General features: G+C 33.6%; 2 protein-coding genes across 2 annotated transcripts; one reads left to right on the top strand and one right to left on the bottom strand.

Annotated features, from left to right (window-relative positions):
- Positions 1-1,467: 1,467 nt before the first annotated feature.
- On the top strand, positions 1,468-17,502 carry LOC110101362 (ran-binding protein 1 homolog c). Its single transcript, XM_020829230.2, has 4 exons — positions 1,468-1,675; positions 1,753-1,904; positions 2,014-2,139; positions 16,863-17,502. The coding sequence occupies exons 1-4, from the start codon at positions 1,518-1,520 to the stop codon at positions 17,069-17,071; spliced, it is 645 nt and encodes a 214-aa protein (XP_020684889.1). The 5' UTR covers positions 1,468-1,517; the 3' UTR covers positions 17,072-17,502.
- Positions 17,503-22,180: 4,678 nt separating this feature from the next.
- Positions 22,181-23,744, bottom strand: LOC110101353. The gene has a single exon (XM_020829217.2). It carries the CDS (start codon positions 23,651-23,653, stop codon positions 22,484-22,486), a length of 1,170 nt encoding a protein of 389 aa, XP_020684876.1. The 5' UTR covers positions 23,654-23,744; the 3' UTR covers positions 22,181-22,483.
- Positions 23,745-27,500: the final 3,756 nt, after the last annotated feature.

Raw genomic sequence — 27,500 nt, 5'->3', positions numbered from 1 at the left:
AGAAACAAAATCTCATATATATAATCATCCAATAGTACAAGCTAACCAAAATCAACAAGATTGAATCCTTATCCTTCCCTAAAACTAAGGCATCTATAGATACAATATAGTGAGTAGTAAGTCCATTATATTAGATCAAATCTACTACTACACTTAAGGCATATAAGAAAAAATAATATATGTGCTTGCAATTTCTAACTTAAAGTCTTCAACATTAGTGTATAATATGCTTATGAATGGAATGACTTTAGTACTGTAATATTCAGCCTTATATGTAAAAACATAATTATGAGAAAATAACATGTTAGCCATGTTATTCTTAGAAGCAAATATGTGTAACAATAAACTTATATGATATAGTAAAGTACTATAATTATTCGATAATCAATCAGGGCAATAATATGATATTTTAGTCAATTAATAAAAAATAATAATATATTTGAAAATTTCATGCTTAGTTTGGGACGGCTTTCTTACTAATTAAAGTGACATTCTAGTTCAAAAATTAAAATTTTAATATTGAAAAGTTGCTTTAAGAAGCAGTAAGAAAGTAGTTCCAAACAAAGCCTTAGAGTTGGTTAGACAGTTGGTGGCTGATGATAGTCGACCAATGGAGCTGACGAATGACTAACAGTAGCAACGATAGCGGGTGGAGGCCGATGCCTGGGCAAACGACTACCAATACTGATAGGAAAGCTTCACTCTTATAGTCTATTTGAAATTATTTTATAATCGATTGAATTCCAAAAGCATTAAAAATGAATTACATGGTAAATTCCAAATATTTCAATTATTTTTCTTTCAACCAAATATTATAGTTTATTTTTAAAATACATGCATTTAAAATACTTTATATCTAAAAATCATCAAATTAAACCGCCCCTAAATTGATTGTACATGATTTGATTCATGTTTGAGCTTTTACCAAATTGAATAAGAAATAGGAATGAAATCGGTTTAGCAAATATGCTATTAAGGAATTAAAGTAACTATCTTTTATTTATCATTTAAATGTAAAATTTGCCTTTTATTAAAGCTTCACCTTTATTTTTTAAAGTATAAACACTAGTTAATTAATTTGTTCATGATTATTCTATTTTAAACATAATTATAATCATGTGTATGAATTTTTATAAAAATTAAAAATCAATTTACACCGTTTAATGATTTAGATCTCTCATTGTCCAAATTAATTATTCTGTGCGGATGCCTAATATTGTTCGGAGACCAACAAAAATGTGCCACATCACTCATGAGCTTGACATCGTGACTCGGTATTACTCGGTATCGCTTAGTACTGCTGCTCGATACTACTGTTTGCTGCATTCTATTTAATTTCCGGGAATAATTTCTGTAATATCCACGCTGTCCTCCGCGTGGAACAGCTCGGCGGCCCCACTGCGCAAGCCCTTGGAGTCATCAACATCCCCGCCGCCCTTACAAATATAAAGCCCTAGATGTTCCTCTTCCTGCATATTTGCCCAACCTTAATCCAATTCCATATCCCTCCGACCTAGATGGCGAGCAACGAGCCCGAGCGCAGAGAGGAAGAGGAGGCCGGTGAGACAGCCGCTGGGGAGGACGAGGACACCGGGGCTCAGATCGCTCCCATCGTCCGGCTTGAGGAGGTCGCGGTAACCACTGGCGAGGAGGATGAGGAAGTCCTACTCGATTTGTAAGATTTAGATCTTCCGCCCTCTCTTCTTTCGATTTCCTGCGTTCTGTTTTAAATCGATATTTCTGTACTTGTAGGAAGGCGAAGCTGTACCGATTTGATAAGGAGGGGAATCAATGGAAGGAGAGGGGGACGGGGAGCGTGAAGATTCTCAAGCACAAGGAAACTGGCAAGGTCCGGCTTGTGATGCGGCAGGTCAAGACGCTGAAGATCTGCGCCAACCACTTAAGTAGATTTCTTCTTGGGTTATTTTTTATTGTTTGATTCGTTAACTGGGATTCTCTAATGTTTTATTGATCTTATTTTCCTTTGTCGTTTTCTTTGTTTTTGCTTGTTAGTTCTTCCATCCATCAAGTTGCAGGAGCATGCTGGAAATGATAAGTCCTGCGTTTGGCATGCCACAGATTTTTCGGATGGAGAATTGAAGGATGAAACATTCTGTATTCGGTTTGGATCAGTGGATAGTGAGTGTCTTTCCTTTTTTTTCATTGTTTCTGGTTAATGGTTTAATCAATGTTTTTTTTGGGTGATTTAGTATCCAAGGACTCAAGTTTAGGGGTCTATACATGCTATGGTTTACCAATTATACATGCTATGGTTTACCAATTATATGATTCTCCAGCTTGGTTTGATGTGGTTGAACCAAGATTTCATCATAGCTCAAGTTTTTTTTTGCTAGCTGGCGTTAGCTATTTTTCACAAGTTCGAGAATAGATTGAGCCCTAGACAAGCGTCAGTATCCTATATTGACGGCGTCAGTATCCTATATTGACGGAGACGTCAGTATCCTATATTGACGGAGACGAGTTTGAGTTTATAATATAATAGTTGAAATAACTTATAAGTGAATATTAGTCAGCAAGAATTTTGTAATCTAGGAATGAGACATATTTGAACATTAACTTACAAAAGAATCTTAGCTGGCAAGGCTTTGTGATGGAAAGGAGGAAGATTTAATTAAAATATGATGCGGATTTTAGGGACTTTCATTGATTTTCAAAAATAAATGTAGCTCACTACAACATGAGCTAATATTGTTGCCACAGATTATGGTAGTACATCTATTAAGAGTTTTTTACAAGTTATTTGGATGTAATTAGTCTGATTGTGTTTTATTTTTTTTTTTTAAATCAGTTTTTTATCTATAATTTAACTCATTAAGTTTGAATCAAGGAGTTTCTATGTAAACTTTTCATAGTTTTATCTCATATTGTTCATGGAGCATTTGAGGGGTGCAAACCATTTTGTTTGGTCCTATAAATTGGGAGATATTACACTCCAATGGATTGTTTCCAAAAATCCTATTCATCTTTGAAGGGACTACTCCTAGCCTACCTAATATTTTCTAATCAACTCGAGTCACTTTGGTGGTTTAGCGATTGAGACTTGGTTTTACTTTTTTGGTATGTTGAAATTATAGTCCAAGTCAAATTGCAAATTTATTGATTTTCTTATACCATAGTGTTTCTATTTATTTGTTTTGTGCTTCCTAGGTTGAGGGTTTTATACTCCAAGAAGAATTGTATTCTTTGCATCATAATTTTGATTGATGCTTTGTGATGTTTATCCAAACAAAATATTTGTTGGTATTGTTGATCTAAAAACTTCACTATGTGAATCAACATGCCTTAACGGGATATTGTTGTAAAACATGTTTGATGCTTCTTTTATTATGTTTTAGCTATTTTATGAGTTGTTATTGCTTGAATCTTTTCTATGTTCCTAGTAGTGTATGTAGAACATATCACTTGCAGGTTGTGAGATGTCTCTGTTTTATATTCTTCTAGCTATGATTTTGTAATTCCTACTTCACAGCCCTGGACCAAGCATGTCTAGGAATTTAAAGGCTTGTGCTTTACTCCATAAAAGTTGATGATTTGCTTAATATTGTAAAGGGTACTTTTTTGTTAGTTTGTTTTACCATTGTATCTTTTGCTCTCGATATCCTTGTTGATCCCGGTTTTGCAGTAGATCTGATAGCCTTCAATATACATAGAGTAGTGCAAGTGCATGTGAAATGATCTTCAATGACACTATCATAGTTAGAAATCTAGGCATAATTAGTATAACTAATTTAGTAACTTAAACTGATGAAGTTATATTTGTGTTGTATTTACTATTATAAAACCCAAATAATTGATTAAACTTTTCTATTGAAGCACTTTGGTAGGAAGAATTTTTTTAAAACATGTAATTGGCTATATAAAAGTTCTTGTGGGTTATTTGAAAACAACATCAACAACAACAACAACAACAACATCAAGCCTTTATCTCACTACGTGGGGTCGTCTACATGAATCATTTTTCTCCATTGTGTCCTATTAAAAAGTTAAATTCTCGTTGAAATCTAATAAAGAAAGATCATTTCTTATATTTTCTAAGAAAATTGTGCTTTGTAAAGAATGATAATAATTGTCCATGCTTTAAATGAGTGTTTTTCCTTTTGGAAATTGTAATAAGAAGGTTTGATTGTCCTATTTTTTGTTAGGTGCCTTGATTTTAGGATAATTAGCCTATAATCAAGTTAATTATAAATTATCCTTATTTGTTTTATTTATTTTTATGATAGGATCTTTATCCTATAAATGCTAGCTTTTAGTAAGTTTAGTTCTATTCTTTTAAGTATGGAATCCAAGCAAGTTTTCTTTCTACAATTATCCTTTGTTTCTATTTATCCTATTAATTGGTATTTGCAAAACATTAGAAAGAGCTCCAACAAAATGTCAAATAGATCTCAATAGAGTGAGGTTGTTAATTTGAACCATTAATCTTGGAACAAAGAACATATAAGTTCATTAATAAGAGAACTTGATTAAATTTAAGGAGAAAACCAATACTTTATTGAATCCCCTCTTTCTTTCTAGCTCTTTAACTCTATAGAGCTTCTCTTAATCTCAACATTTATTTTCTCAAGAGGCTAAGCATAATTTCTCTGAGATTCTAACTCAAGAGGATTGCACTAAAGAGGCTAATTTATGCTAATCATGATTCCTCATTCGAAATCTCTTTGTATACGCATAGGGGTGTAAACGAGTCGAGTCGAGTCGAGTATTTGCCTTATCAAGCTTGGCTCGTTTAATCCTTAATGAGCTCGAGCTCGAGCTCGATTAGTGGGCTCGAGATTGACTCGTTTAGAAAATATCAAGCTCGAGCTCGACTCGAAAGCTCGAGCTCGTTTGTAAAGCTCAAGCTCGAGATCGAGCTCATTTGAGAAGCACCAACGCATTTGATGCATATTATTATATAAAAAAATAATATTATAAATATAATATATATAATTATATGAAGTAGCTTGATAAGCTTTCGAGTCGAGTCAGGTTGAGCTCGAGTTCGAGCTCGTTTATCATACGAGCTCGATTGTAGGCTCGAGCTCGAGCTTAGCTCGATAAGCTCGGCTCGCGAGCTCGTTAATGAGTCGAGTTCGAGCCACGAGCCGGCTCGGCTCACTTACACCCCTAATACGCAAAGAATCTTGGTTATAATTGGAAAGTGTGAAACAAATTAATTGTAAGGCATGTCTTTGATTACGTTTTTGAATGACTATCGGAAATCTTGACTATAAATTATGGGGAGGCAGTGTGGATTTTGGTGTTGATCTTCTGAAATGTTAATTTTAGGATGGCATTGTAATTGCTCGTCAACACTTTCTCAGTCATCGATTCACTTGGCTCTTGGGTGCCTTTTCATGACCTTTTCTAGGTTCCTTTTGACCTAGATAGATATTTCTCAATAGCACAACAATCTTCACGAGTTCCTCTCGACAACTTTATAATTCTTTTAGGGGTTTTCTCATTTTTTTAGTTCTTCTCAACTTGTTATCCATAAGCTTTCATCCATAAGCTTTCAAGTCAATGATCTCCTGATCATAAACCTCCTCTTTAGGAGGTGATTCATTTCTGTGAGTCAAGCAAGGGACAACTCACCTTCTCTTTGTCGAGCATGATATTTCACTTTGGAAACCACTTGCCTTTTGCCAATTCTATATAGTACCTCGGTGTTGTGGAGGGTTGTCGTGGCGTGTTATTGTGTTTCTCTTCTTTAGAATGTTATGCATGTAGAATATATTTTCATCTCAAGTGTTTGGATATTGTGAGTTAAATCCTCTTTGTAGGTGCATAACAATTCTATTTACCACTTCAGTTGGTTGTTAGTTTGTGAATGGAAGGATGTGTTGCTGCTCGAAATAAGTGATTTTTTGAACGAGTCTAGGAGGTGGAAATCTCTATCCTTGTCGATTGAGCTCTATAAAATCAAAATTCACTCAAACATTATGGAAAAAGAGATGTATTTCTTCTTTCCCATTATGATCTGCTTACACAACATGAGTTTTATGATCTCTATGAACACATCAACTACTATAAATATAACCACTACAAATCATTGAAAATCCTTCGTTGATGTTCATGGAGTTGCTCTCATAGGTAGAGGCGTGTATATCTATATCATCGGAATGTTTTAAGGTGTGACAAATTATCCATCCCTTGTAGAATTTGTCCACATCAAGATGTATTCTTGACCAATAAATATATCTCTATTGGTTTTAAAGCATCTTCGTCTTTAAGTATTCAACAACCTTGGAAGTTTGCGCTTATCTATTCTACTTTACCTGATCATCATATTTGGGAACACAATGTTGCTTTCCTGTAGAAGTCATTGTCCTATGACATTTCTTTCCTCTTAATTGAAACTGCAATAATGTAGACAGAGTCACCAGAGATTGTGAGAGTGTATGCTATACACTTCGTTAGTCACCAGAGATTGTGAGAGTGTATGCTATACACTTCGTTCTTGAGTTGAGTAAGTTGAATTGTTGCAAATATGCCATCCTTTTTATATGTTTTGCTTGATGAAGCTCTGATTGAATTTGGAGGTATTGAATTCATTTGTGTTTCCTGTAAGCCCAGGTAGACATTGCTTTTCCCAATTTAACTTATAGCCCAGGTAGATTACGGTCTTCTTCCAAAAGTTGCATTCCCAAGTTGAGGAGGTGGTGTTTTTCATTTAGGAGCATAAACACTTTTTGCACATGTTCGATATGTTCTTTGGCTAGTTGTAGATTAGGATGCCATCATGTGGACGTCTGGACGATCATGAACTCCTCCATGAATGGCCTCAAAATGCTATTTATTATATTTATAATGTCACCATTGTATTACATAGCAAATGATAGAATAATCCACTTAACTAATCATTATTTGTTTTTGAATGTGATAGCTTGATTTTGGATCGAGCTTCATGAAGATGGCAGCATGCGTCAAGTGGTCCAACCGTCCAACACATAATTCACTCTAGGAAATGGATGCTAATTTTTCATCATGATTTTCTTTGGGGACAATCTATTCCCATTTTATTTGGGGACAATCTATTCCCATTTTAAATTCCAAACACCCACCATCAAGCACACGAACAATTCAAAACAAGCTACAAACTTTATATTGCATCTATCTCAATTTACTCTGGAGATTAACCTAAATTGAATCAACATTGAAATTATACAAAATCATATGAGCTAACCTAATTGCTAGAAAAATTTGCATCCCTCCCTTGGAATTACAAAATTCCCTTGGCCAAAATTACTAAAAAAATTATTAAAAAAAATTATTTAAAAAAAAATAGTGAAAGCAAACAAAGTGTGCTCAGAGCATTACTTGATCTGAAGCTTCTAACAAGATTAAACACAGATTTTTCATCACGTTCATAGTTCCTTCTCTGCTTTGCTTCTGTTGGTTCAGTAATGGTTCACCCATTAAACTTCCATTTGGCTATTTGTTTTGGACCTCATTTGACTTCAATTGAGCTCTACATTTTTTTTTTCTTTTTTGGATTTGGTTAACTGATTAAGCTTTGGTTTTTAGTTTCCTTGGCCTGATTCATTCTTTGGTTATTGTTCTATGATGAGGAATGGTTAGAGTGGGTTTTTTTATTGACCACAAATTCTTATTGGGTTGTTTCTTGAAGTGGGTCACAACTCATTGAAATTGCTTTTACTGTTTTGGATCTTAAATTGCAATTCACCATGTTGTGATTGGAAATAATTAGGGCTGCAAACGAACCGAGCCGAGCCGAGTATGTGAGTGTTCATGTTTGTGTTCATTTAATATCAGCTTGTTCAAGTTTGGTTCATGTTTGTTCGAGCTTTATTGCTTGTGTTCATGTTTGGTTCATTTAAATTAATGAGTGTTCATGTTCGATTCATGTTCAGTTCATGTTTGTTCGTTTAGTGCTTATCGAGCTTGTTCACGAACATATTTAACAAATTTTTTTTTAACTATCAAATAAATACGTTCATGAACATATCTATAAACGAACATATTTATAATAAAATTAATTCTCTATGTAACAAATGCAATGATTATTTATATTTATTAATTTTATAGTCAAATATTAATTATTTTTATCTAACTTATTCACGAGTTCAAAATCAAACACGAATCGAGCTTTTATCAAGCTTAATGTCGAGCTTGTTCATGAACTTCAAATGATGTTGTTCGCGAACATAAATGAGCCGAACGCATTAGTGTTCAAGTTTGTTTATTTAAGAATCGAGTATTTAAAATATTATTCAAGTTTGTTTGTTTAGCTAATTAAACAATCACAAACGAGCTTTAATCGAACCGAACAACGAGTAGCTCGTCGAACGTTTGGTTCGCTTGCAGCCCTAGAAATAATTTTATTGGAAGATTTTTTCTGGTCACAACTTTGGATGGGAAGATCAAATTATCATAAGTCCATGGGTAAAGATAGATTGTCAATCATATGCTGATGATCGAGAATACGACGCAAAAAATTTGCACTTTTGGATGATAATAAGGAATGATTTGAATTTAAAACTTGTTTTGGATGAATTTGTTTTGAATTTAATTTTGAATTTTTTTTTGGGATGTTAGTTTTGGAAGAATAAAATTGTTCCTAAATAATGGAGTTATGAATAATTGTTCCTTATTTGGTGGAGTTAGTTTAGGAGAGTATAATGTTAAATTTTAAATTAATATTTGTTATTTTTTGCCTATAAGTAAGTTTTTTTTTCCAATGGAAAGTCTAAATATCCCAAAAGATTTGCTCTCTCGTCCTTTCTGCTTGAATATTTTAGTAATAATTTGGGCATAGTAACACCATGATATTTATAGCAATGGAGGGATCTGTAGCTAATTCAAATTACTAGGTAATATTCAATTTGGTATTAGAAATTCCTAGCAGTTCCGAAAGTCTTCATATTCAATGCTAGATCATAATTTGGTACAGAGCTTTCGTTCTAACTCACAAAATCATTTTTTTTTCGTATTTAAATTAAGGACTTGGAATGATACTCTTAGTGATTCTTGGGATCTTGCAGTACAACTTTGAAGAGAGATTATAGACAATTGAAGGATTCTTAAAATAAAAAAAGAGATGGCGAAATAGGTGACTGGCCAAATGATTATGATGAAGGAGCAAATGGATACAATGATAGATTCCTTTGAAGCTCTTATGGATTAGGCAACACCACTAACATCTAATTCACCACCATCTATCTTGACATAATGAGAGCCATCCAATAGAAGACAACAAATTATTGAGGAGAGCCCGTCAACAAGTAGAGAAGTTGAGAAGAATACGTGTAGGAGAGAGATTTCCGTAAGGGTAGAAGAAAAACTAGAGTTGCCTTACTATGATGGAACATTTAAAGCTTAGGTATTATACAATTGGTTTGAGTTTCCTCGAACATGTTTCATCTTATATGATTATTTATTCGGATAGAAATAAAACATTTCCTTGTTTGAAGTTGTCATCACACACTTTATTGTTATGGTATTCTCAATCCAAAAATATGATTCGTCAATTTTGACATAGTTAGAGTTTAAAAGATTTTAAAATCTCAATTCTATCCATTGAACATGAAGAGTAAAAGTTGATTTGATGGAAGAATTTGAAGTAGGATGATAAGCAAAATGTTCAAGAAAATATGAAGGCAAACAAGTTCTTTAGAAGTTTGTTGAACCAAAAAATTGTATTCATGAAAGCTTTTGCTTAAGTGTGGAGCTTTTTTAAGTTTTTGTTGTCCTGGAAGCTAGTACAAAAATGATAACACTTTACGAAAGAAACATGACACTTTCCATTGGAAAGAAATTCTTGCTTGTACAAAAGGAAAAGATTTAAAGTTCACCTACTGAGAAGCAAAACAGTAGACTACTATCTCATTTATTGAAAAAAAAACTAAGGCACAAGCTTAATGGTTATTGGAATCTACATGTAGAGAAGAGGCTAAAATGGAAAGATAAGAAGAAAATAACCATCACTACTGCTACTGCTTCATAAACAGTAGTTGAGATAGTTGTGACAAAGGTAGATCTTGCACTATCCTTGATGTATGCACTTATTAATGAGGAATTTTTGGAAGAATTATTCCACCTTAAGCTGCGTGTGAAATTTAACACCATCAATGTTATTTTGGATTTATGTAGTGAAAATAATCTTATCTTTATTGCTTTGGTTGAGAGACTGGGTTAGCCAGTGCTCAAAATTGGTAACCCTATTCTTTGAGTTGGTTTTAAAATAGGAGTATTTGTCAAGTCACTTTATAATATACTTGTATGTTTGTTTTCTGTTAATGTATATCTTATTTATGAGAAAATTAGGGAAGAGTTTGATGGGGATATCAGAGCTTGGAAAGTCTATCAGAGACGTGGTCGTTGATCTACGACCACGATTGAGTCGATGTACTTCTGAGTCGTATTATGTATTTTTCTTTATTATTTTATGTTGTTTTGTTTTATTAGTGTTTCCGCTTTTACCCCTTACTTAAGGGAGGTCGTATGTAAGGCCAGAGGGCATCGTCGTCTTTTTTTTTTTTTCTTGAGTCATTTGTATGAGTCTATATATAGCCCTCTTGTTCTCTTTTCATGTTAATGAATGAATGATAAACTTTTTTCCTTGCTTGAGCTCTTTGTGAGATCTTGAGAGTGTTTGAGAGAGAAATCCCTAGGAGAGGGAAATCGGATCAACCACCAACATTGGAGATGACCAAGTTCGTGGTTCTTCTTCATTATCTCTTTGTCCTCCTTTCATCTCCTAGCCGCTAGCCACTTAACTTCCCACAACCACTCGCCGCCTAAATCCATCCCACCACCGGCCAACCTAACCCCCACCATCACCTCACCGAAATTCCCCACAAAGCCCACCAAGCTGCCGGTCCCATCTCCCTCCAAAAATTCAAATCCCCTCTTGAATACATTCCATAAATGATCACTCTTGGTTTAGGAAGGTTTAATTTCAAATTTCAAATAATTTGAATTTGAAAATTTCTTTCCTAATTTTAGAAATCTATTTTAGAAAAAGTTCCTAAATTAAATCCCATTTGAATTTCAAATTAATTGGGATTTAATTAAAACTTGCCTAATCCCTAAATCCCAAAATGACAACCCAAAATATCCTCCTCACATTTCCCTCCTAGGCCTTGAAGTCGCCGGCCCCCAATTAAAATCCAAAGGATTTGTTTCCAAATCCACTAAACCCCCTCTTGAAAACAATTCCTAATCCCCTCCTTTGGCCGAAATCCCCCTAAGCCCCTCTTATTTAATTTCTTTCTAAAGGAGACTCTCTCCTTTTGGAATTAAATTAAAGCCCTTTCCTCTCTCCCTTGCAACCGGCCCCTCTTTCTCCTATGTTTCCTTGATTATTTTAATCAAGGGGATTAATTGGAGAATTGTTTGAACACTTTCCCTCCACCAAAATCTGAACCAAATTAAATTCCCTCCCTCCTTCCTTGGCCGGCCATCCTTTCCTCCTCTCTACAATTTTGAGAGAAACTTCTTTCTCTCTAGTGAAGCTTCAAGGGATTGACATTGATCTTCGGCTACACATCATCCTTCCAAAGCCAATGAATAGCCGATCCGGAGCTTGACTACGGATTTGCCTACAACGAGCAAGGATACGTTAACATCCTCCACTCCACTTTCTTCGATTTCAACCCAAAAGTTGATTGTTCCATCGAAGGGTATGTGGACCGCATTATTTTTATGCTATCGGAGGCTATCGACGAGCAACTTGCCGGCGTACAGTGGCAAATCGTCTCCAAACCTTCCCAAGGGTGAACTTATTCCCCTTTTCATTTACTTTTCTAATTCCCCAATCTTGTAAGTGGTGACAAGCCACAAGGAGCCGTGTTTTGTCTTCTGCCTAAGCTTAGTAAAGGTAGGATTGAGTGCACTTTCTACGTTACTATCTTATTGTTAGATTAGGGATTTTGTTTGAAAATTACTTCATTTGCATGTTGTTGAATTTCACTATTGTTTTGATAATTCAAGCGCTTATTATGTAACTTGGTCTAAACGACGTGACCGCTCTTACGTTTTTTCTTTTCATTTTAACTAGATAATAATCTTAGTTGTTCTTGTTCTTTTCAAAACCGTATAAGTTCTTAACATATTCATCTAAAGCATTGTAGTCCTGCATCAGATTTATTTCAACTTAAGCTTCAGGTGAAATTTACCATTATTGATGCCATTTTGAATCCAGGTAATGAAAAAACCTTGTCTTTGTAGCTATGATTGAGAGAGTTGTGTTAATCTTTACTCAACATTCAAAACTCTAGTCTTTAACTTGGCTTTAAAAAAGTAATGCTTGATGAATTGCTCGATAATGTACATTTTGATTTGTTTTTCTTGAGATTTATTTTATTTATGAAGTAGTTTGTGACGCTGTATCATTAGATGTATTTTGTATAATTCCATGTAGTATTTGTGGGATAGAGATGTGCTATAGCTAATAGTTATTATGTTCCTATATTTATTTTATTAATTTTGATTTAAATTTATAGTATTTCTTATTGTAATATGTCCTTGTTATTAAAGATATTCTTTTTTATTCTATTTTATTATTTTCGCATCTTGCCATTTCATAGGCATATTTTACCAGCACCATATTTCCTTAAAGTAAAACATGTATCCTTTTATGATTTCTAGTTAGAAGCTATGTTCTATAGAAGGCAATTCAAAGTTGTGCTGGTAAAAAAATGGAAAAAGTATATAATCAAACAAATTATTATTCCACCTTTATAGAAGATCGGGAAGGCCAGCAACTATAAGGTTTTGAGGGAGGGTCAAGAGCTCTCTTATTGATAAATATTATGGAAAGAGTCATCTTAGTTGTGATCCAAAACTTGTTCTGTGACGATGAAACATCGTGACAAAATCCAAAGCTCTAGGCTACACAGAAGAAAAAGAAAAAGCGAGGCTGATAGAAAAAAAATTAAAAAGCTCCCATTTGCAGCTGAAAATGGGCTAAAGTGGGTTGTTCTTATCCTAGAATTTTATTGAAATAATTTTAAGATCACAATGCTCGGTAGGAATATCAAATCATTAGGTGGCCACAAGTAAATTTGGATCGTGAATAAATTACCTAATGGTCAAGATGGGGAGTTCGGAAATTTGGATTTTTAGATGATGATAAGGATGACTTTAAAATTTGAATTTGCTTAGGAATTTTTTTTTTGTATTTAATTTAATTTTTGGATGGAATTAGATTAGAAAGCATAAGGCTGTTTCTAAATGGAGTTATGGATAGAGTTTCTTTTGTTTGATTAGATTAGGAGAAATAAGATCAAATTTAAATCATTTTTTATTTTTTCTATAAATATGCTTTTTATTTAAGCAGGAGTTATGGATAGAGTTTCTTTATTTGATTAGATTAGGAGAAATAAGATCAAATTTAAATCATTTTTTATTTTTTCTATAAATATGCTTTTTATTTAAGCAAAAAGTGATTCCACTTCTCCTAAAAGATTTCTTTCCTCTTCCTCTCTGTCCGGGTATTGCAGCAATCATGTTGGCACTTTAGCAATTGCAGATACTGTAACAAACCACATTTATTATAGCCTACAACAAGAAAAGTCGTTCAATCCTTTAATTATTAACTCTTGTCATCACCCTTGTCTTAAAACAAATCTCAACAGTTTTAAAAATATTCCGTGCATCCAATTTTGGATTACTGGATAAATCCTTGAAGGCTCGATTATAGGATATTATCTTTGCATTGATTTGTTGCTGTCCAGCTCATGATTGGCGTATTTGATCTTAGCAGCTGTAAGTTATGGAAGTTTACCTAGCAATTCCTAATATTGGTTATCTTTTAAGTTTCTTTAGCTTTAGTTGATCCATCCAATTCCTGCAGCTGCTTGTATTTGTTTCATTAGAAGCTTTAATGTGGACTGGGAATCACAATTATGTTTATAAGATTCATTGATATGAGTTATGCTGTTCTAGATTTGGAGGTAGTTGACTTTAAGGTTTATTTTGATATTATAAATTAGAAATTCTAAGTCGTGTGGAAATTTTTATTGAATAAAATTTTTGGCGGCTTCAATTTTATGTTTGCTTATTGGGATGTTGATTCCTTCAACTGCGGTGCCGGTGCGACTATTTCTTTTTATTTTGGGAGGTGTTTTACTTGTAGGATGCTAGGCAATACATATATTGTGTTTGGTGATTTCTGATCGTGGTTTCTTTTCTATTACATAATTCAATATTGATCTTTGTGGGAGATTTGATTTTAGTTTAATTCATTACAACTAGGTTTTTTGTTTTTACAATGCGAATCTTATTGATGTGTGGGCTTTTGTTGGTTTTAAATTTTCTACTTTTTTTTAGATTATGATTATATTATCTTCTGTTGCATATTTTTTGTATTTTTTAGTTTTTATCAAAAGTTAGCCAATACTTATTTAATTGGTAATTTTGAATTACGAATTTCCTATCCGAATTGTTTGTTTTGGCTCATCAAATTATTAGTTATATTGGGAAATCTTTACCTTAAGATGTCTTGCATTGATTTGGTATCAAAGTTTATGGTTGCATTGTGTTGTGATCCTTCTTAATCCTACTTGAGTTAAATTCTTCTTGTTGCCAAACAGCCTTGGTGTTTTGAAAACAATGCTTTGATCATGATTATGTATTTGATTTTGAAAAGTTAAAGTCATTGAGGAAAAATTATGGACATGGTTAGTTATTTTGATAAAGTGTTACAAATGAAACAAAATCAACCTATGCTAGCATGGGACACAACTTAAAAAGCAATATTTGCTCTTAAGCGTATATATAAACCAATTGGACAATCACTTTATGAGTTATAAACAATTGATTATAGTACTTTTTAATATTATGCAAGTTTTGCACCTCTTGTCGCTGGATATATTATGCCTCTAAATCATATCACTACTTGTTTCCGTAAAGATCTTAGGTTAGACTTTAAGAATGACCTAAGCTAAAATTCATCGTGACTATTATTCAACGCTTTATCTATATTTTAAAATGTTGAGACATATCATGATTATTCAATTAAGACACCTGTGATTAATCACTTTAAGAAAAATTGATGCCATCTTCTCTAAAGCTATCCACATATGAGTATCATGTATGTTTGATTTAGATGTTTCTAAAGAAACTATGGATCATGAATATTTTCTAATGATCTATTTGTTGTAGAATACAATTTGTAGTTTCCGTCTGAAATTGTATTTGATATTTTTTAATATTAATTTGCAACTATAGTGGAAACAATATTATTTATGGTGGATAATTGAGGCTATCTTGTGCACTGGAGTGAAAGATCTGGATATGGTGCTTCAATGTTTGCTTTGCATAAAGCCCAACAATTATGCCTGGATTTACTCAATTAATCCGTGATAAATTATTTTTAAGCTGTGTAGAATTAAAGCAAATTGACAATCTAAATTTTGTGTTAGTTGAATTTACTTAGCTGTTTTTTTCTAATTCAATTTTACTCCATTGAACACGTGCTTATGATGATTCCATATGAAGCACGACTTGACTTGTGTTTTATTCTCTAGTTCTCCGTCCAGCTACTAGTTATTGTGTTTGTTTTGATCTGGTCTGGATTGATTCACTGATGGTTTTCTGTTTTGCTGTTGTTGATTCTCTGTTGATTCGCACATTGGAGTTCAATATTTTTCTCTTTGTTGCGGGCTTCTTTAAAGATCTTTCTGGGCCCTGTGCCTTTAAGTGGGTCAGAACGCTGTATTTTGGACGTTGAACTGTATTTCAGCATCTCAGGATAAATCGTACATGATCTTTATAGTTATGGTTATCCAGTTCGTGATTGGTGGTACTTAACCTCAGCTGCTGCAAGTTCCGGAAGTGTAACCAACGACTTCTATCATGGGATATCTTTACGGTTCCTGTAGCTTTAGCTGATCTATCCTGTGCATGTTTACTTGTATTACCTGATTTGGGAAGAAAATGTCACATAAATAAAAATTTCCGTCTCTTTTCCCCTTTTCAAGGCTTCTCAAAGCATGTGCATGCTCTTGCTCCTGCAAGCTTGTTCTACTTATTTATGCGTGCCATTTTTAAAAGGGTAGCATTCCAAGTTTGCTCTAAGAGCAAAATAAAACTAGAATCTTTTGGTTATAGATCACTGAAGTTACCATAAAAAGTATCTGATTAGGCTATTTGTTGTGTTGATTATCGTTATTGGGTTGATGTAAATCATATTAATTACTTAATGAATCAACTGCATAATTCCAAGCTCACTCTTCAATCATGAACGTGTCATGCCTGCATAACCTCATCATGAATAATATCGTTAGCACTCATATATGCTTCCTCTATCAATTGAATAACCACATAGTTTGCAAACCTTTCTTGGATCGAACTAAAATTGTGATTTAGGTTTCGTTTGGGACGGTTTTCTTTCTGCTTCTTAAAGCAGCTTTCTAATACAAAATTTTAATTTTTTATACTAGAAAGTTGCTTTAAGAAGCATAAAGAAAGCTGACCCAAATGAAACCTTAATCTACTAAACTTCGCTTTTCTGCTCTCTTGTTTTGGTGAATTGCTTGATCTATGTATGGTGCAATAATTGCTGAGTAATTGATACAAGTGTCCTTATCTTATTTATTCTTTCTGCAAACGCTGATGGATAATGTACTTCACATCTTTGCAATTTTAAGAATTTCCACGCTTCACCAAAAATTTATTTTGGTTTTTTGGGTGCTTCTGATATATATTTTTCATGTCAATAATTTTCCAAATACATAGAATTCATTTATCCAATTGACAGCAGTGATGTATGGATGAGCATAATGCTGTAACACTTTGCAGAAAGAATTCCTCATTTATTATTTTCTTACATTGTTGCTTTCATGTTAATTATTGGAGGAAGATTATTACCTTTTGTCGTCTCGTTTTCTCAGACTGTAAGTTGTTCATGGAGACGGTTGAAAAGCAAGCTGAAGCCGCCGGAAAGAAAGAAGAAAAAGAGAGCAAAGAAGCTGATTCTGCTGCCGGAGAACTCGAGAAACTCTCCGTCGGTGAACCCAAAGGCGATGAGAAGGCTAAAGAGGAAGCTCCTGTCGCAGCTGATGAAAAGGAATCGGAGTCCACTGAAACAAAGGCTGCGTAACCAAACTTGGGAGTCTAGTAGTCCTGATGCTTGAGATCACATATTTTGTCAAGTCTCCATTGGTTCTGCTACCTCTCTGATCGAATTCCGGGCTTGTGTTTTATAGTATAAGATATGAGTCGAGAGTTTTTCTTGGTCGTCAGTGACGGTAGTTTTTCTTCTTTGGGTTGCTATTTTTTCATAGAAGTAGCCATATCTGGTCGTGTGAAAATACTAGTAGCACATCGGAGATGCGTCCGTTTTATGTTCGAGGTAGCTTCCAGACTTCCATCCTCCTTGGTTTCATTATTTTCCATCCGCGTTACTGAGATGATCTACTGTGCTTTTTTTCAGATTAAGATTGTTTGAATTTTAAGTTAATTTGTGGTATTGTTATGGTTCTATTCTGAGGGAACATAGTGCATCTTTTGTTTTGTTTGTTCATGATTGCAGATGATAATTTTATTTGTTGGCTTGTGAATTTTTCTTTTTGGTGTTAAAACTCACCTACGGACCTACGCTTGGATCTTCAGTTTCCTACTGCGCAACTGTGCTAAAAAAAAGTTGAAAAAACACCTATGAGCTGATGGTATCCATTAAGCAAAATTAGAGGAAACAGTAGAAACCTTGATTAGGGTGGCAAATTTGGTGGCTTTGTGCTTCTGTTCACTGTGAAGCTCTAAATTCTAACACTAGCTGATGTAATGCGATTTGCGTGGGATGGATTTATTTTATGGCACGTTAGCTTGTTGGTAATTGGTTAATTAGATGGCACAAGTTATTGATAATTTGATACATGAAGTCACGTCTAAGACGGCTTAGAAATTGTCAATCCCATGAACTCTTTCAACTCAAATCAAAATCCATCGTTGCTTAGTTTAGTTGGCGGACGAGTACGATTGAAAACCACCAATTTCTACTCGATTCTTTTTGAGCGATAGTATCTCTTGAGTGGGGCTTAATCAAATGGCTGCCAGGAGATTTTAGGTGGGTGTTTTTTCTAGGTTTAGTTGCGGATTAGTTATGTCGCTAAGTGCCTTTTTGAAAATGGCAGCGGGTAGATATCCCGTTTCAAAAAAAAAATACAAATCAATAATGCCACTAGAGAGGTTTATAGACGTGCTCCAGTTTTTTGAACTTATTTTATGGGTTGAATCAGGATGCAGTATGAGCAGGCAATTTTAATATTTGTATATATAGAAGATTTATACTAATTGATAGGTCACCAAAAAATATTTTGATCGGGCACAAATCTTAATGCAAAATTGAGTTAAAAGCTTCCAAAATTAGATATGGGACCATCCGAACTCCAATATCAACAAACTTATAATCGAATTGAACGTCTCAAGATGACGAGTCCAACGACACCAAAAGACTTCTGATGGTTCTAGAAAGTACCTGATGACGCATTTGAAAAAATTAAAGCTCTCCTCTTCTATTGAAATAGTATTCCCTTGTTATCTTGATTAAAACTTAACTTGAAAAGGTTATGGTAAAATATTGAATCAAATACATTTATCACATATTAATTGGCTGTAATGTTGCTCTTATTAATGCAGCAGCCGGCGGTGGATGGTGGGCGGTTGCCACGGCCCGGCATAGGCCATAGCTTACTGCCTTTAAAAGAAAGTCTTGCCAGAGAGTGTTCCAAAGTATTAGAAATAAAATGATCTTTTTTAAGCCAACCAAGTTAGAACTAGAAGGAATCTTATAAGTCAATTCTTATTTTTTTTGTAAATAAGATTTTTTTTTTGAGTCACAATCTGAGGGCAATCAACACCGCAAAATAAAAAAGTAATATCTGTAAATTGAATACCATTGATGATAATATAATTTTGATCATATTTTGTAACCCTCAATTCAAAAATGGGTAGTGAAATGCTTTCTTTGAACTAAGGTTGCTTGCACATTTGGTTATAAATTATCCTTTCTATGTATGCTACAAAATGTTTGAAGACAATAGATCTGTGGTAATAGGCAGCACCAGGTAACTAAATAACCAGACTCATTAAAGAAGTTTGAAAAAGTAACTACTGAAGCTCGGATCAATTCTGACTCGACTCGCTAGCTCGTGAGTCAACTCATTTAATAAATATCAACATTAAATATAACTAAAAATATTAAAAAATCAAAACTTTAATTAATTTTTTTTTTAAATATTTAAAATCATATCAAACAAAATTTTATTATTTCTCATCTAATTTTGCATTCTTTTTCTCATTTCCTTACAATAAAGGATGAGAACAGCAAAATAGGAACAATAGATCTCTATTATATTTGATAATTTTATGAATAATCTAATTTATATTTAACAAGCCACATTATCGTAGAGAGAATTACTTAGCTCCGGTTGGATTGAATACAAGCTAGAAGCAAAACAGGCAAACACCATTCAAAGAAAGAATTCCATGAACGGAGGAATTTAAAGGCAGACTTTGAGCTATGAAAGAAGGGAAAACCTGCATGTTATTTGATATGTCCTCAAATTTTCAATATATATTCCATCTATTTGATGTTTTCAATAAAAAAAACGATCAATTCTTGCTCCCCAAATAATACAACTAATTTATGTGTCCCCACTAAAAGAAATTCTAGGTTTCATAATCATGGAATGAGGATACTGATCGACAAAGGAGATGTGCTTTCGACAGAGGCCGCTTTGATGTGGCAATGAAATGGAGGAATACTATGAGCAAGTAAACAAGTGAGGTGCGAGGGTGATGAGTGTGTTAGGCTGGCCTCTCTTGGGCCGGTTGAACCAGTCACTAGTGGACCGGTTTACACCTACAGCCGGCGGCCCAAGGTACTGGGTGGAACCAAGGAAGGGGGAGAGAAGGGGCCGACTGCTACTATGGGGATCAAATGCTAATTAAATTTGCTTTGGAGGAAAATTTTTTAATTAAGGGGCTATTTAGAGAATTTGTAATTTTCTTTTGTCTTTAATTAATTTCTTTTGGGGGGTTAGGGTTTCATCTTGAATTTGAATTAGAAATTTGAGATCTCTTGTGTGCTTGGGCTGGGCTCTAGTCTCTCGACTAGAGATTTAGAGAGTTGTTTCTTCCTCTTAGATTGAAGAGACATGTATCTTTTGCTGTATTTCTACATCCGTTAGTGGACTCCTTCATTGTTCCCACAGATATCACAGTTTTCTCAAGGTTTTCTGCTTTTGGGTACGTGTTTTCTATCAGAGTGTTGAGAGGAAGAGGGAAAAGAGAGAGTGAAAGGAAGAGCAGGTGAGGCATGAGGGCAAGTATTGGGAAGAGAGGGGGGAAGGGCGAAGATGGAGTGATATATAGGGGGTTAGGTTTATTCTTTTAATTCTTTTTGAAAAATTTCACTCTTAACTCCTCACTGTGACTATAGTTTAACACAACATTTTTATTAAAATTATTAAATGAGTTCGCTTGTCGAGCCCACAGGCCAAGCGTCATCCAGCCCAAGCACATTAATTAGCTCAAACTCAACTAGTCTATTTATTAAACCTGTGCATCACATCCACAAAGAAGTCAAACTTGAGCTAGCTCAAATAAAAAACTAAAGGTGGCTCAGCTCACCTACATCTTAAGTCTGTGTACCCATTCAAATACAGAAACCAAATAGTTTTAACTATTTGGAATCGGCCTTCGTATGAGATCAAAATTTGCTTAAAGATGCTAAGTAAACATAACCATCATTATTCAAACTGTTTGGCGTCAGCCTTACAAATGGCTATATGCTTAAAGTTCTTTTCATTCTACTTGAGTACTACGCAGTAAGGTTCTTCTCTACATGTAAGGCTGATAAGCTTAACGCACTTGATAAGCACTTTTTTATAGTGATGTATCACTTTTTCTTATAACAATATTGAACAATAACTATAAATTTCTATGCTACTTAAGTCTCCAATGGAATCATGGACCAGAAAAGTGATAATTACAAAAAGCTTGACCAAAATTTTAAAGAAAAGTCAAGTCTGTTTGGATTGTGTTCGATTAATCTTATGCAAACCTAGCTTGATCCTTGGCTTAGCTTGGTACACCTATACCTAAGTTCTTTAACTGAGAAAAAAAAATTCTTATTTTCCCTCTCCCAATGATTGTATATCTCGTTGGCTTGGCCCAAGCAGATCCCTTGTCCCTAGATATTTTCAATTGCTGCCTTTGGCGCCTTTGAGGATTGAAATTGTGAACGTCATCAAGAAAAAAAAAATAATAGGAAACACATGAATATTTCAAGAATTTTCTAGTGATCTTTGATAAACAGCGAGAATTCTCCACAAAACTAGAAAAACAGTTGTTAATTTGTATTATTTGATGAAATAGAAATGGAAAATATCAAGATACAATTGATCCTCGATTCGAGAGGAGGGTCTATCTCTCCCAAATCTCTAGATGCCGCTAGAGCCCAAAAACCTAAACCTAAGAGATCTCAAATTTCACCCAAATTCAAGATACCCTAACCCTAGGAAAACAAACTATTTAATGCATACAATCTAAAAGGAAATCTCTAAACAGACCCTACATTCAAATTTCCCTCCCAACTCACTTCAAAATCCTTCCTAAACAACTCTGTCAGATCCGGCGGTCGGATCACGCGAACAGGATGGCGGAGAGTTCCGCCTGCTTCTCATGGGCCAGTCCCGTAGGACTGGCTCGATCGGTCTAACAAAAAGCTTCCCCATAAAGAACATACTAACCAAGTATAAGCAATCAAAATGGCAAGGGATGATCTAAATAAAGAAAATTAATTGGTATACTTAGAATTAAAAAATATGAAAATTAACATAAAAGAAGAAAAATCTGTTTGGATTGCGGGATTGTAGATAATGATATTCTTGAAGCACTGTGCTTCTATCAAACAGGGTTTCTTGATAGATATTTGATCCCTAGATAGAATAATCTGTTGGCCAATCCGTTTCTCACAAAAAACATTAATTTAGGTAATATAATTTATGAACCGTTCGTCTATTGAGTAACCAAATTAGCAAAGAGAGAATAAATGAGATAAAAGACAAAGCTCAGAAGGCTTCAGTATGATAGATAGAGGAGAAGAGAGCAGGCATGAAGCTCGCATTACTCATAGGAGGGCATTAAAGCTTGTTAAATATTAACAAAGGAGAAGTCATAGATAATATCTTAAGAGGTCCCAAAATAAAATAAAATAAAAACTCATTTTTGTGTTTGCAATAATGTTAGCATATAGATCATTCAAACACATTCAACTCACATACAAACCACCCAAAAGATGTCAACCAGCATAAAATTCAGCTCAAGCTAACAAAAGAACTTTTGAAACTTGAAAATCAATCAGGAAGATTTTTTTGCCATGATAAAACTAAACAGATAACAACATACATGGCTGTTTTTCTTGCTTTGCATTCTGTAATCTAAACTTCAGTGAATGTGTCATAAACCAAACCTGAGCGAAGTTTCCAGTGTGACAGTTACCCCCAACTCATATCCTACCCTTCAAACTCTCATAATCTGGATCGTCAGTTGGCAACTCATACCGACACACAGGACAGGTGTTCCGAATCCCCAACCATGGCAAGATGCAGTCAATATGATAAAGGTGAGAACATGGCAGTTGGTTTGCCCTCTCCTCCAGTGAAAACTCATCCTTGCAAATTGCACACAAATATTTGTTGTTTGCGAAATCTTCCTCTGTAAGCATGATGGATGGGAGTGCGTCAACAAGAAGTTTGGCTGCCGGAGGACTTCCTCTGATGATATTATCATGGTCCAATAGTCCAAATTGGAACTCATAATCGGAAGGATCGGCAAGATCGATGAAGACCATTCGATCATTCTCGGGAAGAAGTGCATCGATAAGTGAAGTATTTACATGGTTATTCATAAACAACATAAGTTCCGAGACAAAATTGCTGTCAGTGTCAATGAAGTCATCTTCTTCCACATCTCCACTTGCCTCTTCTGGTTCGAGATGGACATCCACTACCTCTCCTCTTCTACTCGATGTCACATCATTTTCATTGCCCACCATCATGCCAAGAACTCCACGATCATCAAGCCGATCATCCACTTCCTCCCACTCGAACTCTTCGATGGAGTTCCTCCGCCCGTCATCCGTTGGGATGAAACTCGAGCTAAGCTGACGGCCAAGATCGTCTGGTGCCTGATTCGGGGCTATACTACCGTTATCGCAATCAGCAGCTTCGATCACGCCATCGTGCTTTGACGAATCTGACTCAGATCCGAACCCGACAATCCGGAGGTCTCCGCCGTGCGATTCAGGACTGCTGACAAAGAGTCGATTCCCAACCGCTCCTAATTCGCCTCCATCGAGAAAATCATGAACAGTAAAATCACGGGAATCTAGGGCTTCAGGATCGGGGTCGAAAAGAGGCGACGGAGGTGTGTCGTCGGATAAATCGCGGGCAAAGGGTGTGTTATAGTCGGAGCAGTCAGCGGCGGCAATGGCAGATTCCTCGGAATCGGAAAAGGAGCTCCGGCAGGCTGAGCTAAATACGGGGTCGGGGAGGATGGGTATGAGGGCGGAGGACCAATATCGCGATTCGTCCTCCTCCTCCTCACCGTTCTCAGCTTCTTCTTCTTCTCCTCCTTCCTTGTCGAGGCACTGGAAGAGCTCCACGACCTCCGCCATGGAAAAGATTGAAAAGTTTAGTAATCACCGGCTAATTTGCAACAAAAATAACCCTTTCCCCGCGAATCCTTAGCGGCTGTTTGGGATGATATTGGATTCAATTTTAGTAGTAAATCTGGATTTAGTAAATGCTAGGCTGATAAATTCTAAAAATTGTTTGGTATGATAAATTTTAAATTTTATTAAATTCAAAGAAGTTGTTTGACAACAAATTAAAAAATTTAAAATATTTGAAAATTTAAAATTGAAGGAGTAATATGAAGCAACATCAAATTCATGCAGGCTAACTTCAAATAGTTTCATAGAAAAAAATAATCGCATCAGTAACTACTTTCATGTTTGGAACCTAGCTGATAGTTTAGCATAATAATCACCATAATAAAGCATAAAATTTTAAGTCATCTTAAAACAGCTCATAAAGAATTTCCATGGCTTTTTAGTCACACATATGAAGCTCATTTTTTTCTAGTTTACTACCAAAATTTTGATAATAGATCAAATTAAAAATATTTTAGCATATAAACCATTCATACATTCTATCACCAAAAGAAAAAGTTACAAAATTTTATTTCAGGATCTCACATATTTCTTCATTAAAACTACCTCTTTGAACTCCTCTACAATATAAATTCCAAAATCAAGAACAATTAAATAAAAAAAAAAGTCGCAACACATTATCGTTGCTTCTTATTTTGTCAAGTTGGGGAAGAAAAAAAAAAGTTTCGGTGATCTGGGGTACCTACGTGATGTTGAGAGAGATCCGACAAGAATGCTTTGGAAGCGGCTAGGGCAGACAATGAGGATGAAGCAGCTTCTTCCATGTAGATAAAGAGCTCTGGCAACACATCGTGACACGGGCGCCGCAGGAAAAAGTTCTACAACTATAAATCGTGTTAAATCCAAAAAGGAATGGGATTAGAATTTACACTGATTTACTGGATTTATGCCGTAAATTTGTAAATCATGGATTTACGGATTCGCCGGATTTACAACGGCGCAGATTGTGTTTGGCTGGATTTATGTCAAATCCTACTAAAAACGATGGACGATTCCGATACCAAACACCCCCTTAGGAAAGAAGATTAGACAGAACAAAGAATTGTGAAGATTTATAATCATTAAACATGTACAAGGGTAATTATAGATTCATGGAACATTTTAAAGTTTAGGGTTTAATATAAAGGTTAATTTTTTTTCATTTCATTTCATTTTATTTTATTTTATTTATGTTTTTTTTTTCATTTTATGATTATTTTAAAAGTATGTGTTTTATAATATTTAGATAATAATAATAATAATATTGTTACTAATATATTATTATTATAAATTTTTTTATATTATTTATTTATTTTATTAATTGTTACTATTATTATGATTATTATATGGGCTTATTCTAGGGATATAAATTTAATATATTAATTTGATAGTGTGAAAATTAAGAATATTAATTGTAATAATAAATTTAAAATTTAATTGGTTCAACCGTTCAAGGCAATATTATGTATTTCATAATTAGGATATTTAATATTTACTTTTAAATTATTACATTTGAATTTCAATAATAATCTTATTTTGATATTAATGATATATATAATTAATTTTAATAATTTTAGTAATTATGATGATTTTTTTATTTGATTATTTGTATTAATTAAGTTTATAATGAATCAATAAAAAGATAATGCACTTTATAAATTAAATGATATATTAGAGGTCCTCATTTTGAAATTAATCTTTCTCATAATGTATTTAAGCTAGAATTTCAATATGAAAGGCATAATATTATCTTGTTTAGTAAATAGTTAAAACTAATTAAATTCAAAATTAGTTGAACATTTTGATAATTATAAAAGTGTCCATCATCTCTAAAGTAATTGTCTACATTAATTAGAACTAATGCAAAAATTGGGATAGTGGATATAATTCAAACTTCATTTTCCACCAATTATATTCAATTGAATCCAATTGAATCAACAAAAGCATAATTAGAAACTTCTCATGAACATTCATGGGATAGCACATCCTCCAAAATTTGTGCGATTATAGTAGTATATGTATCTTGACAAATCAAAGGTTATGTACATTTGAGTTAATTATGACATTGAAATATTTAAAAATATTAAATAACCATGCACCTCAAACCGTTCGATTGACCATCCAAGATTCTAGAAATAGTCAAAATATCTCTTATTAAAATAATAAAATCTATAAATAAGCCATGGAGTTTTCATTGAAGAGAAATTTGGGATTCAAGGATTCAAAAGCTTTGATCTTCATTTCTTATCACCCATTGACAATCATAAACATATTTGTCATCAGCCATCATTTTCCACCCATCAATCGACATCATCAACCACTGCCTATCTACTTCCATATGCAATGACCATTATTTGTTAATATGATTAAGTTTTTTATGTTCATAGCACATTGATCCTTCATCATGTTAGGATTATGTGTAAAAATAGAAAATACATTAATAATCTATTTATGAGAATAATATCATAAATAATTTATGAAAAAATATATTTTAAAATTATTATGTATTTATCATCATCACTTCATCATGGAAAAAGTAGCATTTAAAATTTAGTTCATCTTATATGATGCTTACTCAAATTATTACAAATATTATTTTTATATTGTTTTATATTATTATTCTTAAGAATGATATCATTATCTCTTTATATTTTGTCATATTTTATTTTTTATGTAATAATTAGCATGCCCTAGCTTCTTTCTTTATCATTTGGTATTAGAGCTAAAAGGGTGGACATCTATTAGATATGAGGCAAAGTTTGGTGACTTTTCCCTCTCCTTGTGATATTTATTTATATTATAATTAAATAACGCTTTTAAATTCTTGCTCTTCAAAAGAATTTAAATTTTGTTTATTATCAATTTCATAAGGTGTTAAAGGCTTCGTTTGGATAGCTTACTTATTATTTTTTGAAGCAGCTTTTTAATAAAAAAATATTTAGTTTAATTTTTTTTTTGTGTTAGAAAATAATAAGAAATCTGCCTCAAACAAAGTCAAAATTTTGATGACCATCACATAATAAATTTTTTATGAGTTTCAACCCTTTTTGAAAGATTGCTTGAAAATAAATTTATCTTTCGTGTGATGCACCTAAATTTAATTTAAGATTTTTTTAAGTTTTTTTAGCTTATCTTTCCCATCATTTTTAGAAAAAGTTTTAAATTTGGTGGCTAGTTAGGGCTAATTCATTGGTGAATACCAACTCTTCTTGAAATATTTCTTAAGTTCATCGCCTTTATTTTATTTTTTTCTATGATAAGTTAACGGAAGATATCTTAGGCTTAATTTGAGATAGCTATCTTACTATTTTCTAAATCAGTTTTCTATTACATTTAGTTCAAAAAATTTATGTGTTAGAAAATTGTTTTAGACTGCTTTTCCAAGCGAAACCTTAGTTTTACTTATTTATTATTATTCTTAAATTGTTTTTACTATTATTTTCTTAGTTATTGAGTGTAATTTCTTTCATTTTAATTTCATTTTTTATCAAGCAAACAATAAGAAGCTAGGCTACATAAACATTTTAAACTCTAATGATAGAGTTTCTTGAAGCGATGAAATATGATGTAGAGCATGAATGTCACGATAAAAATTTAATTATTTGTTAGTAAGTACCTTGTAAATATATTGATTATCATAAAAGCAATTATTAAGATGTACTATGTTTCCAATTAGGGATGATTGCAATTTGAAGCTAGGGAACATTTATTGGCCTATTGGGTGACCTTCTATCTCTTTACCTTCCATTAAGGCTCCAATACAATAAAAATTGTTTTGAATATATTATTATCAATGATGCTTTCAATTAAA

This window comes from Dendrobium catenatum, unplaced genomic scaffold, assembly GCF_001605985.2.
Source record: "Dendrobium catenatum unplaced genomic scaffold, ASM160598v2 fragScaff_scaffold_1553, whole genome shotgun sequence".
In the NCBI taxonomy this organism is placed as follows: Eukaryota; Viridiplantae; Streptophyta; class Magnoliopsida; order Asparagales; family Orchidaceae; genus Dendrobium; species Dendrobium catenatum.
This window is presented reverse-complemented; position numbering and strand designations above follow the sequence as displayed.